The 20,825-nt window shown below is 41.8% G+C and overlaps 1 protein-coding gene across 2 annotated transcripts in view; it reads right to left on the bottom strand.

Annotated features, from left to right (window-relative positions):
- SORCS3 (sortilin related VPS10 domain containing receptor 3) overlaps positions 1 to 20,825 on the bottom strand; it is a 1,013,788-nt gene that overhangs the window by 19,201 nt on the left and 973,762 nt on the right. For both annotated transcript variants that reach the window (XM_082267888.1, XM_082267889.1), the window contains 2 exons: positions 8,207 to 8,338; positions 1,178 to 1,277 (listed from right to left, as the gene is read on the bottom strand). In XM_082267888.1, the coding sequence (XP_082124014.1) occupies positions 1,178 to 1,277; positions 8,207 to 8,338 (232 nt within the window). The remainder of the gene's footprint in view (positions 1 to 1,177; positions 1,278 to 8,206; positions 8,339 to 20,825) is intronic.

The raw sequence follows: 20,825 nt of genomic DNA, 5'->3' as shown, positions 1-20,825 counted from the left end.
GGGGACTGAGGTATGTGACAATGTTTAATACTATATCCTAAATATTGGTGTAACATGAAACATTTCCGAAAAGGTAGCCTTAGCTTTTAAAGGATAACTGGGGGGATGTGGGTAGAATGTAAAATAATTAGAACCCCTGTCTCACTCTCACCCACACTCATCCACACTCTCTATTTGACCTCTTTATCATTATCATCTCTTTACCATTATCATCAGGAATAAAAAAAACCTCCCAAATTTTGGGTTAACCGCAGGACAGGAATAGATGGGAAATTTTCCACTGGGGGCAATAGTTATGGCGACAACCAGGGATTCCCACACTTTTGAGGGCTTACCTTTGTTTTGGCTATGGGAGAGGAAGTGAAGGGAAAGGCAAAAAATCCTGACAGGGTCTATAACTTTCCATTACTTAATGCAAAATGGAAAAAAGGTTTTCCTCTAGTTCTTTTTTACGTCTAAGGAATTGGATTAAAGGGTTCATTTTAAGAGTTAAGGTTAGTGTGATGGTTAAGCGTTGGGGTCAGGTTAAGAGCAAAGCTTCAAGGTTACAATTATGGTTAACATTTACAGGATAAGTGTACTTTAGAACAAAGTGCACTTATCCTTTTTGCCCCTTTTTACTGACTAACTTAACTCCTCCTCCCCAGATCTATTCTTACCTAAAATGGGTAGCCCTGTTTCCTCTTTTTGTTTACATCCATCAGTGCAAGTGTAACTATCCTGGCCGCACTAGCACAGTGGTGCCCTATTGACTTCTATGAGGCTGTGTTCTAAAGCCAGAGACGAAAGGAAATGGTCCCACAGAAGCCTATAGGGCTGTAATACACAGGCATGGCCAGGACAGTGAAGACTTCTACTTGCTGGATGTAAACAAGCCGCAAAGCTGTGGCCATCAAATTGAGGTAAGTATGCATCTGTGAAGAGGGAAGGTAGGTTAGGTTGGGTCAGGAGAAGAGACAAAAAAGATAGGTGCACCCATCCTTTAAAAGTTAGAAGGGAGGTGAAATGCTAAGAGGACATGAGTTTTAGTCAAACTTTTCTGAAAATAGTAAATCAAATAACTAAACTGAACCTGGTGACAATGTTATATCAAGGTACACAATTATTATTTTTATTTTATTTATTTTATTTTTTTATTTTATTGGTCCTTTTCAAGTAATGTCTGATAAGTACTTACCTAGAGTAAGCTGCGTTACGTATACAAAGATCTGCACTCCTGGCTTCAACTCGAACATTACAAGGTTCTGATTCAGAGCACTAAGAAGAGACTCTACGATCTAAAAATGAAGATATGAAAGACAGATCAGGAGAGCAGAGATTGTATGAAAAGTGTTACCAAACACATTTAGTTCAGTCTTTTAACAGAAATCTGTTCTGAATCCAATGGATGCCTCTGTCACCTGGAGGCCAAGTGGATGGCACTCATGTTCTCCAGCTGTTGTCCTATGTTCAGATCCAACAAGAAAACAACGTTGATTGGGTCTTTTAAGGCATTTTGACTACCAGGCTGCATACAAACTACTACTAAAATGCATAAAAATTTAACATTTATCACATATCACACATTAAAAATAATGTTAAAGACTCTTAAAACAACTGGTGATCACAACATAGTTATTGAGTATAAATTTCTCACGTTCTGACGTGTTTCGAGACAATCTTTTCTTCAAGGGAACTGAGAAGGTACAAAGGAACCCAAACAGACCACATAGCATACAGCTGATAAAAATGCCACCACACTTGAGGGGCACACCGCCATCATTCTCCAGTAAGCCCAGGATCATCTCCCTCAACAGGATCTACAGATGTCAACCTTTTTAGATGTTAAAGATGTTCAGACAGTAGGGTTGAGCGAACACGGACTGTATTGTTCGGGATCGTGCCGGACTTTTTGGTGTTCGGTACCCGGACATGGACCCGAACATTTTACTGTATGTTCGGGATACAGTCCGTTGTTCAGTAATTTATTTCATGTTTTGGTTTCAACAGCTGCAGGGCAGCCAATCAAAAAGCGTTTAACTAGTGTGCCCTTAGAAGCCATCACAGCCATGCCTACTAATGGCATGGCTGTGATTGGCCAGTGCAGCATGTGACCCAGCCTCTATATAAGCTGGAGTCACATAGCGCCGCACGTCACTCTGATCTAACTACTGTAGGGAGAGGTTCCTGATACTGCTGACGGAGAGATAGGAGATTATTGTAGGGCCAGGCTGGAGATTGCTTTCAGGGAAAGAATAGGAAGAATCTTCTTTAATCAGACAGCGATCTACATTGATTTTATTGTGTGGGGGTGCAGTGCACAATGTTTTTGCCCTGACCTGAGTCCAGTGAGGAGGAGGGAGAGAAAAAAAAACTTTTATCAGTCTGTTAGGTGGGTGGTGTGTAGCGGCCATGTAATGCAAGCTCAGTGCATATGTGTCTGCTTAATCTGGATTTAAAAAAAAAAATGTTTTTTCCTTCATATTTTACTGTGACATACAGCGTTTATACACTGCTGCTCTAAGCTGCTATTCAAAAACCACCAATTTAAGGGGACAATTATTTTTCAGTTTTTCATTCACACTTTACTGTGACACTGACATACAGCGTTTAGACACTGCTTTTCTAGCCCTCTAGCCCTTCCCATGTTTTTTTTTAGAGCAATTTTAGTGCTCAAAAGTTCGGGTCACCATTTACTTCAATGGGGTTCGGGATCGGGGTAAAGTTCGGGTTAAGTTCAGGTCACGAACCCGGAAATTTTTTTTCAAGTTCGGCCGAACCCGCCGAACCCGGACATCCAGGTGTTCGCTCAACTACATCAGACAGTAATCTCCCATTGTAGATCATGAGAATGAGATGGAGCATGAGGCAAATTAAAGGGAATTAAGCTCCAAGAATGTGATACAAGTAAAAGATTTTCATGTGAACTAACATCTCCAGAGAGTAGGCTCAAAAGACTCAGCTTCTGCTAGGCTCAGATCCCACCAGAGGAAGTATCTGCATGGAATTTGCATGTTTCAAGTGCAATTTTTGCAGTTTCACCCATGTGTTCCTGTTTCATTCAACAATCCAGATGTTCTGGAAGTTTAATTGGCACCGTATACAGTAGGAAATATTACAGTCAAGCTCCTTTAAAGGAACAGAAACTAATACCAAAGAGTTCTATGAACTGTATTATATGTTGTCGCTATTCAGACACAACAAATTATTGTTGACTGAGCTTTCCACCTAACTGGTGTAAAAAGGGGGATTCATTTAATGCTGCATAACCCAAAGATGGAAAGGAAGATTAAGGTTGCAGACATAGGAAGCAAAAGATAAAGGGTTTATACTGGCAAAACCAATTTTTTATGTTAGTTTTGGATAGAGTACTTTTATTTCTGCCTGTTTATCAACTGGGATGGGGACATGCAATACTCTAATGATTCTGGTGACCATTGTCAACAAGATACAACGTGATGGGAAATCCAAACTTGTACAGTGGTCACCAGAACAGAAATAGAGAGAACATGTTCCACTGGGGATACTTGTTGCAATGAGGACCATCCAAGAAGGGAGTTCCTTTTACTTTAGAGAGATTTCTTTGTACATCCTATTGCGTGTACAGGACCGGAAGTGAAGGTACATCTTTCTAACGGGACACAGGCAACACAGGGGATTTAACCTTTTCTTACTTATGTAGCACTGTTCCGTAGGGCTTGCTGTATAATGATTTGTTGGGCCTTCTCTGATTACCAGCACATAGTCACTTAGGGGACAGTTCACACATTCGTCCCTACACCCTATGGCTCGTTGGTCAATAAACGGTCCAGGGATTTTGGTTTTTGGTGTTTATTTTGGAACTTGGATAGGAGAAGGGAATAGTGGGATACTCCAACTAGAACTATTTACATTGAATAAGGACAACTCTCACTTGGCCTCACCAGGTTGCTTGTGAAAGCAGATGCACTGCTTGAACCATACTGCCACATGTATGGAAAGGTTTAAGTCTCCTTGCTCTCTCTCTCTCTCCAGCAATAGACTTGGTGGTCTAAATTCTCTTCAGGACACTCTCTAGCATCCCCTTTACTGACACCCATCAACTGAATCTTCTAGCTGCAGGGGTGGACGCCTCAAGTCTGGCCTCTTGACACAGATCTGTACTCACTGTACTGCAGAATCAGATCCCTCAGTGTCTCCCCTCTCAGTCAGCTTCACAGGACCTCTGGGTTAAATTCCTCTCTAGCTCTCTGTTAGCCCTCAGGTCGACTAGATGAGGCCGCATGGCACCTCTACAGAGGAGGAGGCCGCGGCCCCCACCCTCCGGGACTCCGCTATACAGTCGAAAGACCCTGAGCACATAGGCTCCTTGCTTTTTTACAGTATCCCAGCATGCACCGAGGCACTTTCCTCTGCCAAATCTCCAGGGCTGTATTAAACGCCTGTGCACTCATTCGGAAGTTTTCCTCCCACTGTCCAATATGCCTCCCTATTGTACCAGTGTGAAACACTCTGCAGACAGACTGAGTTGCACCTGAGCACATTGAGCACACCTCACTAGCAGATCCTGATCTCTGGTAGGCAGACAACAAATATAGAAATACCTGCAATTCCTCTGGTAAGCAGACGGGATTCAAAACTATACTCGCTCTCTAGCACCTACCTAGGAGGGTGCTACACTTAAAGTGATACAAAAGTCTCTGTTTTTTTTTTTTTTTTGTTTAAAAATAACAAACATGTTATACTTACCTGCTCTGTGTAGTGGTTTTGCACAAAGCAGCCTGGATCCTCCTCTTCTCTGATTCTTTGCCAGCATTTCTGGCCCCTCCCTTCTGCCGAGTGCTCATACAGCAAGCAGCTTGCTATGGGGCACCCAAGCTGAGCTGCTGCTTTCTGTGTCCATTCTCTCTTCTTCTCTCTCCTCATTGGCTCACTAACTTTGATTGTCAGCAATGGGAGCCAATGGCTTTAACAATGAAGGCTCAAGTTTAATTGTATATCATATACTGTATATATACTGTATATGTGTATACAGGGCTTTTTTTCAGCTGGAACTTGGTGGAACTCAGTTCCACCACATTTGGCTCAGGCTCTTTGCTCCCTGCTCATCACTATCACTTTTAAACACAGAGATCTGGCTTCCTTTGTTTTTCAAGTGCAGTATGGGGGACAAAGGAAATGCCGGGGCCTGGGGTGCAGTGTGAATACTGACACCCCTACCGGATGATCTCCTTGCAAGTGAGAGAGGCAAAGCCACCTACAGCGTGAGGGGAGGTACTAGAGAAGAAGAGCGGTAAAAGTGAGATGTGGATGGGGGATGCAGGGGTAAGCAGCTGTGGAGGAAGGCTGAACTCTGCACTCTGTGTGTAGTGCACCCCTGAACCCTGCACTGTTTCCTTAGCACACTCCCGAACACTGCACGTAGCACACCCCGGAATTCTCCACTCGGTGTGTAACCCTACCGAACTCTGACCCTCTTACTAAAATTTTGACCAGTTTGGGGAGGGGGTTTTTGGGGGGTCGTGGTTGAGTTCCTGCACCTTTTTGAGAAAAAAAGCCCTGTGTGTGTAAATGTGTAAATATTATATATATATATATATATATATATATATATATATATATATATACATACACATACACACACTATATTGTCAAAAGTATTGAGACGCCTGCCTTTACACGCACATGAACTTAAAAGGCATCCCAGTCTTAGTGCGTAGGGTTTATAATAGACACACTCCTAAACCTTGTGAACAGCCTTCTCAGAAGAGTTGAAGCTGTTATATCTGCAAAGGGTGGACCAACTCAATATTGAACCCTATGGAGTAAGACTGGGACGCCATTAAAGTTCATGTGCGTGTAAAGGCAGGTGTCCCAATACTTTTGACAATTTAGTATATATATATATATATATATATATATATATATATATATATATATACTGTATATAGCAAAGGCCTTACAGAGCACTCTGGTTTATCAAGAGAGACAATACCACATTTAAACAATAGCAGTAAATGATGCTACAACCCTTTTGATCCATATATAACGATCACTAGAGCATACAGCTGCCCGAATCACAGCCGAAACACTGTTATAGTCCACATTCAACAAAATATCAACAACACTGTATGTATGCTCATTCTTCTTTAAATCGAACATTCCACAGGAAAACAAAGCCTTACAGAGATGTTGACACGTTTCAGCCTGGGTGTGCTTTGGTCATAACATGTCTCTCCCAGGCTGTGTTGCGGAAATTTTATTAGAACTAGTGGGAACATTTTTCAGGATGTGTTTTATTTAGCTTGTCATTATGGCTCCTGTTGTTGGTTTGCTTGCAATATGCTCATTAGAGCGTATTAGGGTGAACCAGCATTGAGGAAAGACTACTGGCAGTAAAAACCTTCCTTTAGATGTGTAGGCGCATTTGCTTTAAATAAACATCTCTGTCAGAGAACACTCCATGGGTCTGTTTGCCGGTAGAGGTCTATGTGTATTGCGGTGTAGAGTTCAAGGATTAAGCAGCAAGGATACAAGGATATGACCACCAGTGGGGGACCCCAGTTTAATGTGCAGATTTGTTCGCTCGGCAGGGATATTTTTGCTCTGTGAAGTCAATATCGTTTTGATATCTTTCTGCCTTTATGAAGGAATACACACTCATGTCTTTCTGCTGTGCCTGATCACCATAGTGGAAACATCATGGCTCTTTTCCTGCAGATAGCCTCACGTCTATGGGAACAGTAGTATAATCCTTTTAGGCATTTTTCTCTGAGCCTTGCTGAGTGAGATTCACGCTAGTAGTAGTTGTGGGAATGCATGCACGAGTTTGATCAGAGTAGCGTTCATGTTTCTACACTCTGGTTTCATTGTGTAGTGTTAGGTGCGAGTTCCACTACACGTGGGTTTCATTGTTTACTGTGATGCGTGGACGCCCCAAGGACGGGAAGCCGTGAACACTGTTCTGCTCATTCACGATCGTGTAATCCCCTTTCTATTGTATATTTGAATGAATACAGGTGTGTCATTGGCTGATACTATGTAAGTAAATTTTGTCATGTGACTGTATATTTGGAACTGATTGGCTGATGTTGTATAGCCATAACTTCCTGCTGTTATCCCGGTGTTGTCCCATAAATAAACAGAGCTCAATGCTTTAGGCAGGACATTCTATTGCGCATCCAATGTGATAACAGCCTGTGTGACCGTATTACTGGGTATTGCTGAGCACACTCCATTACCTTATACAAAAGAGCTGAGAACTGTGCTTTTTAGCCCCACGGGAATATATACACTTGGCGTATATTAATATCCAAAAGTGCACTTAGCACAATGGAGTTATTTGCGCATCAAGCGTACATTAGGATCCAATACAGCTGAAATGTGTCAACATCTCTGTAAGGCTATGTTTTCCTGTGGAATGATCAGATAAAAGAAGATTTTATTGAACATACATGTGGAGTTGTCAATATTTTGTTGAACAATACAACATTTGCCTTCCTCAAGGCTCACATTATTCCAATTAAATTTCAAAGAAATGTCTGATAAGGGAAATACTGCTCCTCTAAATTACTTAATTGTGTGTATAAAGCCTGGTACACACTGCTAGTTTTTTTTTTTTCATTCAACCCAGTGGATTGAACAAAAAAAAAACTGACAGCTCAGGAGGAGCCGCTGTACTAACACCCAGATGTTAGTAGAGCGATCCCCCCTGCTGTGCTATTGTGTTGTGACAGGGGGATAGGCTTCTCTCCAGAAGACTCCTGTTAACATTCTCAGCCATTGGCTGAGAGCGCTGATCGGCAGCGGATCGACAGACCCTTTTCAGTCATGCCCCTTCGACGGAAGCCAGCCAAACAGCCGGCTTCTGTTGCAACGGCTGCAGCACACATGGGCCGAATGTGGTTTCAATAGAAACCAGCCAACAATCAGCCCGTGTGTACAGGGCCATACATTACACAATTTTGTTCAATTTCCTTGAACTATGTAGTGCAAGGGCCTGCCTGATTGCATACAAATTAAAAGTGTTTAGGTTTGACCTCATATTACATGGTTTTGGTAAATCTAAAGAAAAATTGTACAAGAAAATTGTATAGTGTATGGCCAGACTTAGCTTCGTGTTGAAGATCTCTATAAACAGCAGGCTTTTTACAACATGTAGTAACCCCCCCCTACCGTTTGCTGGATAAAAGCCAACACACGGTCTATGTCCCAATGAAAAAATCCAGACTGTAATAGGTTGTCTCACCTGCTCCAAGTCCGCTTTGCTACCTTTCCTCCGCTCGCTGACATTTTTTGGTGGTAATATAAAAAGTTCCGCTGATGTTGGGAGTCCAGGGAACATGGCTACTAGAATATGCTCCTCTGGGATATGGGTAACCTGCAATATAAAAATATACTATGACTTAAAACATACGATTGACACTAAAATTATTTAAAATGAGTATCTGCACAATGTTGTGATAAAGAATACAGGGTGGAAATTTTTTTTTTAATCTGATTTTTTTAATTTAAATCAAATTTTTTGGATTTTTATTCAATGTATTTTAATAAAAGGATTTTGGAGTAAAAATCTATCTAAAGATAGTTTCATATTTAGGATACAATAATAATTAAGTTTATTCAGCATGAAATGGAGCTTACTTATGTAGTATATATATATATATATATATATATATATATTCTGCATATACAGTATGTACTGTATATTCTGCAATATTTACATTTTTGGTAAACTCATTCAATGAATCCAAGTTCTGAAAGCTGAGATAACATGCACTGCATTGATGCATTCACACAATTTCACACTAACTACCACCAAGAATGAGTCCTTACATTTAAAGAGCACCTGTCATCTCAGATCCATCATGGCAGCCCCTGTTAGTGGGAATTTGCTCACCTGCTGCCACCACGTCCCTCACCTTGTTGTATCACTGCCGCATCACCAGCTGTCCCATTAAAGTGAATGGGACTGGAGTTGAGTCAACAGCAGGTCAGAGGAGGATCCGCTGCGGGACAGAGATGACCGTTGCTCTTTAAAAATTATGATTTAAATAGAGTTGATTTAAATCAAGCCTTTTTACTAGTGATTTATATCATGATTTAGATCAACTTGATTTAAATCAAATCCACCCTGGTGGTCATGTCCCCTGCATAAACCTTTTTGAGACAAAATTTCTCAAATCTACACTAAGACTGATGAGGCGGCACTGATGGGACTGCACTGATAATCAGTATAAATGTTGTATGCACTGTGCCCTAACAGTTCAGCTCTCCTTTCCTCACACGCTGTCTCTGCATGAGGAAAGGAGAGCCGATAACTGGTGATGTCTGTTTATATTGGTGCGACTTGTGATTGGACACAGCTGATCACATGGTAAAGGGCCGCTGTGACTGGATACAGCTGATCACATGGTAAAGGGCCTGATCTGTGATCCTTTATGTCCAGGGCCAGAGATGTATAGTAACTAAGTAGAACTACTTCACTACTGTACTTAAGTACCGAAAGGCGGTATCTGTACTTTCCTAGAGTAGAATTTTTTTCTCCTACTTCCACTTTTACTTCACTACATTTTTTCGATGATTTCAATACTTCTACTCCAATATTTTTTTTTTTGTGCTGCATAGTTACTCGTTACTATTATAAAAATTACCACTGCCAGAACAGTAGATGGCAGGTTTCATGAAGCTCAAAACATGTGTATTATCAACGCATAGGAAAATAAAAGTTACTGTATGTATAAATAAAAGCTGCATTTGAAATAATAAAAAACAATATGATGTTCAAACGTTTGACTTCTTTCTTTAATAACTACATAACACAGTACTTGTACTTTTACTTTCAGTACTTGAGTAGCAATTTTTTTTTCAAAACTACTGGTACTTTTACTTTCAGTACTTGAGTAGCAATTTTGTTTTAAAAAACTACTTGCAATACTTAAGTACAAAAAATGTTGAATATTTTAGTACTTCTACTCAAGTCACTTTTTGATCGAGCACTTCCACTTCTACTCAAGTCACATTTTGATCGAGCACTTGTACTTTTACTCAAGTATGGGTTTCGAGTACTTTATACAGCTCTGTCCAGGGCACACAGTGATCACAGACACTTCCTGATGTGAGCCCCAGGGGGCACAGGGGAAGCGCATTCTCTGGAGGAGGTCTATATACGCCCTCCCAGAACTAGAGAACAGCGCTGTAGCTTTATATCTGCTGTAGTGTGGTAGAGAAATGTTTAATGGCACTGCTAAATGGCAGGGCGTTTCTGTGCATGTCATAAAAAAAGCGACCTTGTATGCCTTCCCAACGTGTAGTAGTGTGACTCTAGATCAGCCTTTCTCAACCAGAGGAGCCCTTGAAATAAATGTCTGGTCTCGGGGAACCCCTGCTAAAATTTAAAATTCTACAACTCATGACACGTTAGTGGGACAGTCAGTGGGAAGAATGATCCTTACTCTTGTCATCATTGGGAAGAATTACCCCCTTACAGATAGCTAAAAGGAACAATGGTGTCATTGGGAACTTATCTGAGAGGCAGAAATTGCCCATTGCTCAAGGAACTCCTAGCAACCTCAAGAGGAACCCTGGTTGAGAAACCCTGCTTAGACTTGTTCCCACGGATGTACCTATGAGAAGGGCCGTCTATGCCTGCACGGGATGGACAGGCATCCTATTAAAGTCCATCAGGAAGCAGCATTGACACAACCCCTCGTCCCAGGTTAACAGCCGTGTGGGTGCGTTTCATTGAATGCAGACAGTGTGGTAAAACATACCAACAATCTGCATACTCTGGGCACACCACGCCATCTGTTCATGACAACCAGTCCTGTCTACTAAATGCATTACATGTTGCATTTGATGATTGTTAACGCCATTTATACAAGTGGATGTATATCCGCAGCACACGCATTTAGAAAAAAATGTGCTTTATTTGTCATGATTAACCACTTAATAATAAAATAATAAAGATAATAAAATAACTTAGTAAAAAGAAAGGGCAAGAGAGGGGAGCTAAACCAGCTACATATCCAGAGGTCATCAACCCAGTAATATATTGTATGAGGCAGAAAATATGTAAAAAAAAAGGGCGTTGAACGATGACCCCCTGATATCTCTAATTGCATTTGATAGGCAGATTATTTTTATAAAAATTTGTATTTTTATGACAAAAATTCCTAAAATGTAAACATATAACATAGGGGCAATAAAGTGGCCCACCCATGCATAAAAACAAGGCTGAAGTTGCAGTCAGACAGTAGAGATTGTCACTTTAATTACTTTTATTACTATTATAGTATTTATTTTATTACTATTATTTTGTTATTTTAACTGACAACTGCACTGTTGTGCAACACTGTACCCAAATAACATTAATGTAAATTCCCCCCCACAAATAGAGCTTTCTTTTGGTGGCATTTGATCACCACTACCTTTTTTTTTTTTTTTTTTTGAAACAAAAAAAGAATGACAAAAAAAAAGTAAAGAACTAAAAAAAAAAAATAAAAAAAAATTGCTTACGTTCTGCTCTAAAACATATCCAATAAAACAATGTAAAAAAATCAAATTTCTTCATCGGTTTAGGCCAATATGTGTTCTGGCACATATAAAAATCCCAATAAGTGTATATTGATTGGTTTATGCGAACGTTATAGTGTCTACAAACTATGGGATATACTTATGGACTTTTTATTTTTTACTTTTTGTATACTAATAATGGCGGCAATTGGCGACTTATAGCTGGACTGCGATATTGCAGCAGACTATAAGACACTAACTGACACTTTGGGGGAATACAGTGATCAGTGCGAAAAATATGCAATGTCACTGTACATAATAACCCTGGCTGGGAAGGGGTTAAACATCTAGGGCGATCAAAGGGTTAACTGTGTGTCTAGCCAGTGTTATTGTGTACACTGTGTGTTGCTTTGCAGAGACACAGGATCGTCCCTTTCCCCCTGTCGGAATTGAGATAAGCCTTGTTTACATAGGTATATCTCAGTTCTTTGTGTTTTATTAATGATCGCTGGGTGCCAGAGGACATCAAGTCCCTAGGACCTGCGGATCGGCTACTGCTGTGAATTATCACAGCAAAAGCGTCCCACCGGTGACACACATGTGCCCCCTACAGACGGAAGTGCAGAATCACGTATATGTTTATATATATATATATATATATATATATATAATATATATATATATAAACCTGCACACAGTTGCCGCCCTGTAGCAGTAAAAGCGCTATAGAGCAGTCAGAAAGCGGTTAAAAGACCCCATAATTGGCCCCAATGCTATCGCATTTCTGCCCAGTGCAGGCCTTAGCAAACTGAAACCATGATACACATTGCATTTTAAAACTTTCCAACCTATCACAATTTACCCAAACAGGCAGAGGATACTCAGCAAATGGTGAGAATAGAAAACATCTATTCATAAACCACGACCAAGCTAAACAATTAAAAATACAAAGTAACAAAATATGACAGAATGCAGTTACAAGGTAGAGGCAGGGTGGTTGCCTAGGAAAATAAATCATCTCAAAAACTGACTTATATCCCAACGCTGATTAAGTCCCTGGGGTATACGTGTTTCCAATTCGTATATCCACAGTGCCATTCTCTTTAGCAGTCTCCTGAGATCAGCCCCCCCCCCCCCCCCCAAAAGCAGACAATTTAACTCTTTCTATGCCATAATATTGGAAACCCTTTAGGTCACCATCATGAACATTTTACAAATGTTTAGAAACTGCAGAGAGGTGCATTGCATTGGGGTTGGTGGTTGCGGTAAAGGGATCTCCTATTCTCGTTCCTAGGGAGAAAATGGTGCACCCCACATATTGTAACATATTGCATCAAACACTCTGAACCAATGATCATATAAACAAAATTTTTTGCACTACAAATAATGAAATCCCTGATGGGATAGACTGCACCAGAAACCAGGAAACCTATTGTGCCTTTATATGTAGTGTATAGCAGGGATTCCCAAACTACGGTCCTGCAGCTGTTGAAGAACTACACATCCCATGAGGCATTGTAAAACTCTGACATTCACAGACATGACTAGGCATGATGGGAATTGTAGTTCCTGAACAACTGCAGGGCCGTAGTTTGGGAATCTCTGGTGTATAGTGTTTACACAACTTTATCCCACATCTTTATACAATTGATGTGTAACCAGTCCCCTATCTTACATAGTTACATAGTTACATAGTTAGTAAGGTTGAAAAAAGACATCAGTCCATCCAGTTCAACCTATGATGCGTGTGTGTGTTTGCTTTTAACCGTACATTGTATACCCCTGTATGTTGTGGTCTTTAAGGTGTCCATCTACTAGTTTTTTGAAACTATCGATGCTCCCTGCTAATACGACTGCTTGTGGAAGAGAATTCCACATCCTTACTGCTCTTACAGTGAAGAACCCCTTACGCACTTTAAGGTTAAACCGCCTTTCCTCTAGTTTTAGTGAGTGGCCACGTGTCTTATTGTATCTCCTTTCTCTGAATAGTTTGTTCCTTATGCTCGGGTCACCAGTATCTGTTTGGTTCTCCATCCCCAAATTGTTCTTGTCCATCTAAATTAAATCAAAATTGATTGCTTAAAAAAAAAAGAGCTAATTGTAGGAGCAGGGGGACAAGTAAGGATTCAGAAAACTCCAGTTTACAAACTTCAGCGGGTAGCCATGGAAACATTCAAAGAACTGTGTCCCAACGGTTTTAGAAAAAGATAAAACCTGTATTTGGAAATCTAATTTTTATTTACAATGTTACAAGTTCTATGAATTGCATCATTTGTTTTGCTTGTTGGATTTAAAGATTGTATACAATGACATAACAAATATTTGTATACATCTATTGTCTGAGAAATACATGGAGGGCTTATATTACCGTAGAAAGGGGACCAAGAAGGTCCTCAGTTATTTTTAGAGATAACGTATCTTCAAGCAGTAAACCAAGAGTTCTTTAATCACATATTTTCAAAAAGATGTAAGCATCATAAATAATACATTCCTCATTATTTTCCATAGACAGGGACCTTTGACATGGAAAACACAAACCAAGCCGCTTAAAAATCATGTTTCTTCTTCTTTCGAGTTTGTTATCGCCATTCTATCCTCATCTACTGAACATTTTCACCCAAGCTAAAATATATTCTGCTGAAAATCTTTGTAATGATTGTCTGACTCCCCAGACTTTTCCAGCAAACTTCAGCTTAGAAGAACAGGAAGGTTACAGAGAACCATCAGTTGCAAAAAAAAAATAAAGGTACTGTATTTCGAAAAACAATGACCGTTTTTCTTTTTTTTCATTAGTTTGGGCTATGCTCGGAAATATCACTATGCTTGTAGATTATAGCAGTTTTAGAAGGTGCAGTGCATAATTTTTTGAGCCAAAAACTTTTTTTTTTTTCCAAAAACTCAACCTTGGATCTCTAAAGACCTAACCTTCTACCACTGGTGAGAGTTGGCCTTACTTTACGTGAAACAACTGACAAATATCACTTTACAATTAAGATAAATCACGGAGTTGGCCTTTAAGACATTGTAAAGTAAGAGGCAATCTATGGGCTTCCTGATCATGTGATGACTGTATTTGACTGTTAAAGTGATCACATGATCAAGAACCCACCCTACCAACTTCCAGTCGTGACTGGGAGATGTTGGTGACAGCGAGGTCACATTGCTGGGAGCACACAATTGAACATGCTCCCAGCACAAAACATATGTCAGATGTATGCAAAACAGTGGCAGCATGTCATAAAGCCCACTTTGTGTGAGGGTGATGGGAAGAGCTTAAAGGCCAACTTCACTTTTTGCAACATGTTCCGTGTCACACCCATATTTAGGATGTAACATGGTGCCAATCGAACAGCTCGTCCCCCAAAAACTCCCTTGTGACAATGGATGAAATAGGCACAAGTGAGCATTTGTGAGTCAATACTGGTATTGGGGTGATTAGATTCATGAGGCAGATACTTTTTCCCAATGAGTTGTGCCAGTCCAAATTGTATTTTAGGGCATGGCAGACTCATTTTATTGAACAAAATGAAAAGTTCACATAACATCAGTTGCCCACACAGGGGTTCCTCCACATTAGCATGAATAGTCAACTGAAAATGAGAAGTCACCTGGCTCCCTTATCAGCAGCACTTCTGCTCTTCTTACCAGTTCCATTTACTTTTTTGCTTAGCTCTTCTGGTTAGCTTGGCTGACTTAGACTCCAATATCAGCACCCTGCTCTATGGCCCACACCTAGCTTCTGGATAGGGGTTCTCCTGAACCCCTGATAGGACTCCTGGGACAAGCCATCCTGTCTTCTGGTCACTGCCTAGGACACCTATGACCCCTAGTTGAGAAAACTTGTCTCTTGACTCCTGGCTGGGGCTCCTCTGATCCTTGGGTAAGACAAGCTCCAATATGGGAGCTGTCTCCAAACTGGGAGGCCTGACTGCTATCCTCAGGCTTGAGTATATAATAACCCTGCACACCTGACACCATGCATCCAGTAAAAACCAGACACAGGATTGAAAGTTCTGTCCCACCTAAGACATTTTGGAACCTTCAAGCTCCAAGCCCCGATCCAGGTTTACATAATTCAGAGAAAGCCAAAAACACAACTTTCTCTGCTCAGAAATGATCTTCACCTTACATTTAGTCCTAATGTGAATCCCGTGCCATTTTATCCAAGATTTTCACAGTGGCAGGGCCTCGCACTGTCACATTACACATTCACGTTGCTACATGTTTAGATGTGTTTCCATTGATTTTCATTGATTGTGGTTCTGGACTTAGTCTAACAAATGACTATGTAGTGTGAAGGTTTACCTAATAAATCCATCCATATTTAGGTGCCAAATGCTAATCAATTATGGCCAATGTTTTGGTGCTAAACTATGAACTATGTAGAGTAGTGGTAGTCAACCCCCTTGATACAGGGCGTCTCAGTGTGACATTCTGTGTATGTAATGCTACAGAAATGCTACCGAAAACAGACTACAGGTCAACTAGACTACAGTTATGCTACTGGAGAAAGCCAGAGACCATGGGTTTGCTATTGGAGATGGTCTGAAACCACAGGCATGCCACAGGAGATAGTCTGAGACCACAAGCATGCTACAGGAGATGGTCTGAGACCACAAGCATGCTACAGGAGATGGTCAGAGACCACAGGCATACTACACAACATGGCCAAAGACCACATTTATGCTACAGGAGATTGACAATGACTGCATACATGATCCAGTTGTGATTGGAAACTGGTAACATGTTACAAAAGTCTGCCAGAGATTACTGACATTTTAGTTCCTTTACAATTCAGAACTCCCTACAGACCCCTCAAAGAAATTACCAGCACCAAATATGATATTTCTTTTAGCAAGGTCCAATATAAAGGTTGCAAAAAAGAAAAATACACTAAGGCCTCATTCACATAGGCGTACCTATCTGTACACCCCTGCAAAGGGCTTTCTTTCCATGTGCAGGCAGTCCCATTCATGTATATTGGGATGCAGGGGCTAGATAGAAATGCAGTGAAGGTATGGATGCGCAAACACTATTCCAGAATGCACAGAAAAAAGAACAGACAGCCTTGAACTAGTAAGGAAGGCTGGGGCAGCACAGTGGCTTAGCGGCTATTACTTTTGACTTTCAGCACTGGGGTCCTTGGAATAAATCTCAACCAGGTCATTCCCTGTGTGGAATTTGCATGTACTCCCTGTGTGGGTTTCCTCTGGGTTCTTGAGTTTCCTCACATGCTCAAAACACATGCTGATAGGTTAATTGGCTCCTGTCTAAATTGGCCCTAGTATGTGTATGTATGAATGTGAGTTAAGGACCCTAGATCATAAACTCCTCAGGGACTGACGTGAATCTACAATTTGTAGTGTTGTTTAAATTGCAGGTGCTGCATAAATACCTGTGGAAATAAACCAAATCAACCAGAGACTATTTTACAGCAAGGAATATTTCCTCCACTGTCCCTAAATAAGTACCCCCAACAAAGAAAACAGTAAATACTGGCTTCTGGGGTCCAAGGGGCCAAGGGCCACAGGTTGGGTGTTGTGGGGGTAGTGGATGAGTGTAAATAAATATAACTAAGGAATATAGTTAATTCAATGAGCAAAGCCTTAAATATTCCAAGTGGGTTACCAAAGAATTTTAAAATAACAAATATTTTTTTATAAGCGCAGTCCTTTCATGTGTGAAAATAGGGTTGTCTCGGTGGAACTGAAACTGACTTAAAACAAGAGGTTCCATAATACTTTACAGTGAGCAGACATTAATTAATTGGTCATTACATAGGGATGTCTTATTAGATTAGGTTTGACATCCATATTATAACTGAATGAGTCAATCACAGTTAATCATGTTGCAGTCGAGACTGAAATGAATTAGTAATGATTAGCCATTTTCCGCACTGAGTCAGCATGAGGAACTGTCAGTGGTTAAAGGACGAGCACTAAAAGCTTGGCCGTGTTCATTTCACCTCTTGCTGCCAAAAAGATACTCAACTGCCTATAAGTAGATGAACATGAATGCTCAGGTGGCTTCCATGTGGCCCAGGGCACAGAGATAAAAAGTGTTTCCAACAATTTCTTGTTACCTTTTTCTCTAAGTAGATGGATATGCAATTCAAAAAAGAGCTAAATTCTGATTAAACAGCTCATTTAGTTTTTGTGATTTGATTCTTCAGCTCATTTATTGCTAGGATGGGGGTCATCTCTAGTGGATGGGAAGATGAGGGTTAGGCAACGTTTCGGACCAGTCAACTCTCCAGAAATAAACCCTTCCTGCCCAGCCTTGGCAACCCTTTAATAGAGTCTGTACATCTAAGGGGCTGGAAGAATCGATGATCCTGTGACCACTGTGATTCTGTGATTGGCTGTCACGGTGGTCACATGATCGGGAACCAGTCCTGTCAGTTACTGATTATTAGTGGGGACCAAGAGTTGTCTTTGACAGCTTAGTCTCTGTGTTGGGAGTGCACAGTCAGCTGCTTTCAGCATAGAAACCTTGGGGTGGGGGAGGAACCAGGGAAGGCAAAATATAAGCTTTCATATCCATAGTCTGGGCACAGGGGAACTTTAAATCTTAACTCTGCCATGAAAGTATTGGAAAAGTGGGCATAACCAGAGACGTAACAAAACCCTTCAAGGCCCCAGTGCAAGAAAACATAGAGGGCCCCCCTGACCCCCTCCCTTCCATCCGAGTCTCAGGCTTGCAGTTCTGGGAGGGCGCTCATGGAAAACCCTTCCAGGACTCTGCCTCCCACATGCCCCTTGGAGCACACATCCAGCACACTCTGTTACTGCTGTGTCCTTTGGACACAGCTGATCACAGATCATGGTAAAGGGCCAACCACAGAGGCTGTGTCTGTGTGAGGAAAGGAGAGCCATTAACTGGCAAGACTGTCAGTACATTGTGTACACTGGTTATCAGTGTAGCCTATTCGTCCTGCCTATTAGTGCCACCTATCATTGCCCATCAGGGCTGCCTATAGGTGCTCATCAGTGCTGCCTATCAGTGCCAGCTAACAGTGCTCATCAATGCCGCCTATCAGTCCTCATTAGTGCCACCTTTCAGTGCTATCTCTTAGTGCCACCTATCATTGCCCATCAGGGATTCCTATAGGTGCTCATCAGTGCTGCCTATCAGTGCTGCCTATCAGTGCCAGCTAACAGTGCTCATCAATGCCGCCTATCAGTGCCGCCTATCAGTCCTCATTAGTGCCGCCTTTCAGTGCTGTCTCTTAGTGCCACCTATTAGTGCCCATCTGTTCCGCCTATCAGTGCTCATCAATGCTGCCTATCAGTGCCCATCATTGCCACCTATCAGTGTTAATCAATTCCAACTATGAGTGCCCAGCAGTGCCGCCTATCAGTTCCACATATCAGTGCTCATTAATGCAGCCTATCAGTGCCCATCAGTGCTGCCTATTAGTGCCGCCTATCAGTGCATCCTCAGCAGGTCTCTGAGCTGACAGTGTCTCTCTCATACAGCCCAGAGCCTAAACTTACAGTTCCCCCTCCCTCCTCCCTCACACAGATGGGAGAGGAGAAAGCTGATAGGCTCCTTTTCCTCCTGCCCCTCTCCTCCTGTGTTCACCATGAGAAGTGTGAAGCCCAGCAGTTGAATGATCAAATTCAGGTGCTTAGCTTCACACTTCCCACAGTGCACACAGGAGGAGAGGTGTAGGAGGAGAAGGAGCTGATCAGCTCTCTTCTCTCCCATCGTGCGAGGGAGGGGGGAGGGGGAACTGTCAGTGCAGGCTCGGGGCTGTATGAGAGAGATGCTGTCAGCTCAGAGCCCTGCAGCTAGCAACCCTGCTGGGGCCCCTCGACAGTGGCAGGATTGCCAGGGCCCAGTTGCAAGTGTGACTTTTGCGCCCCTGGTAGTTCTGCCACTGAGCATAACCTTTTTTAGTACATAGGCTGCTCAGATTTCACATGTTGGTAGAGTAACTCTTCCTTTTTAGTAACTCTTCTTCTTTTTCATTGCAGGGAAATAACAGACTCCAAGCAGAAGCAATGTGCCGTCATTGAGATTTTGAGGTAGGAGTGGTGCAGACTGTCTGACATCCACAGTTTGAGATGACACCATTGACATGAGTCACCAATGCTCTTCTCAATAGTGTCCTCTCCAAAAACTTTCTGTGGCCTTCTGTGGATGTCAGAAAGTCTCCCCCCACCCCCCCCCCCCTCTTCATCAAAAACTCAATGATGGCATATTGCTACTGTTTGGAATCCATTGTTTCCCTGCAATGAAAAACAAGAAGAGTTACTATACGTACAGGAAGAGTTACTTTACCAACTTGTAAAAGTTAAACAACCAACTGTATGTTAGTTAATAATTTCTACATATATAATTTATTGAAATGTATGCCCACTTTAGCAATAATTTTGGTACAGCCTTCGTATTAAAGAAGAACTCCAGGAAATATGGACTGCAGGTTGTACTGTAAATGTAATTCATTAAGCAAACTTCCCCTAGTATTGCCCATTCAGAGATACAGCCCTTTCAAATCCCTGCTGTGCATAGTGCCATACCACTAGCTAATACTTCCGATCCCTAGGCCATACTTGAACTGAAATAGTTAGTGTAATAAAAGTTTAAAGGGCCAACTATGCCACAGTTAACATTTTCAACTGGCAAACATTTTCTACCACATAGGGGCACCTAATGTAATGTTGGAGATACATGTGGCAATAAGACTTGAAAGAGAAACATTGCTACATGTTACAACTTTGCAGAGGCGTAACTAGAACCTTCAGGGCCCCAGTGCAAGAAACCATGAAGGGCCCCCAGACCCTTGGCCGGGGCACTTCCCTTCAAGCCTGGGGCTCTTCCCACTGATCCTGGGGCCTTTTACTCTCGTTGTGGGGCCCTTAATTATGGTCCTGCAGTGGGACCCTTTCACAAGTTCTGCAGTGGGCCCCCTTCCTACCATCTTGGGGCCTCCCCACGGTGGTGGAATGCCAAGGCCCTATTGCAAGTGTGACCTTTGCAATCCTAGAAGTTCTCCCACTGGTGTCAGTAGTTTTTATTTTTTGGTATTATTTTTTATCATATTATTTTATTTTTTTATAATGTCACTGACTATGACTCTGTCTATTCAGAAAAGGAAGGAGCTGGTAAATTACATATTTACTGACCCCTTCCTGGTTCTCTATTGCAACACACCCCCTGCAGCAGCTGGCAGGAGAGGGGAGGGAGCACGGGGGGGGGGGGGGGGGGTGGACCAGGGGAGCACACAGGGGCCCAGAGACAGCAGAACACAAGTGAACTGGATAGGAGGAGTGGCGGGGGCAGCATACAGAGGAACCAATCTCCTCCATTTTCCTCCTGCAGCTACAGGAGGAAGAAGGAGGACAGTG

The sequence above is a fragment of the Pelophylax lessonae genome (genome assembly GCF_965119305.1).
Source record: "Pelophylax lessonae genome assembly, chromosome: 9".
NCBI lineage: Eukaryota > Metazoa > Chordata > Amphibia > Anura > Ranidae > Pelophylax > Pelophylax lessonae.
The sequence above is the reverse complement of the archived record's forward strand: the minus strand, read 5'-3'. Positions and strand labels throughout refer to the sequence as shown.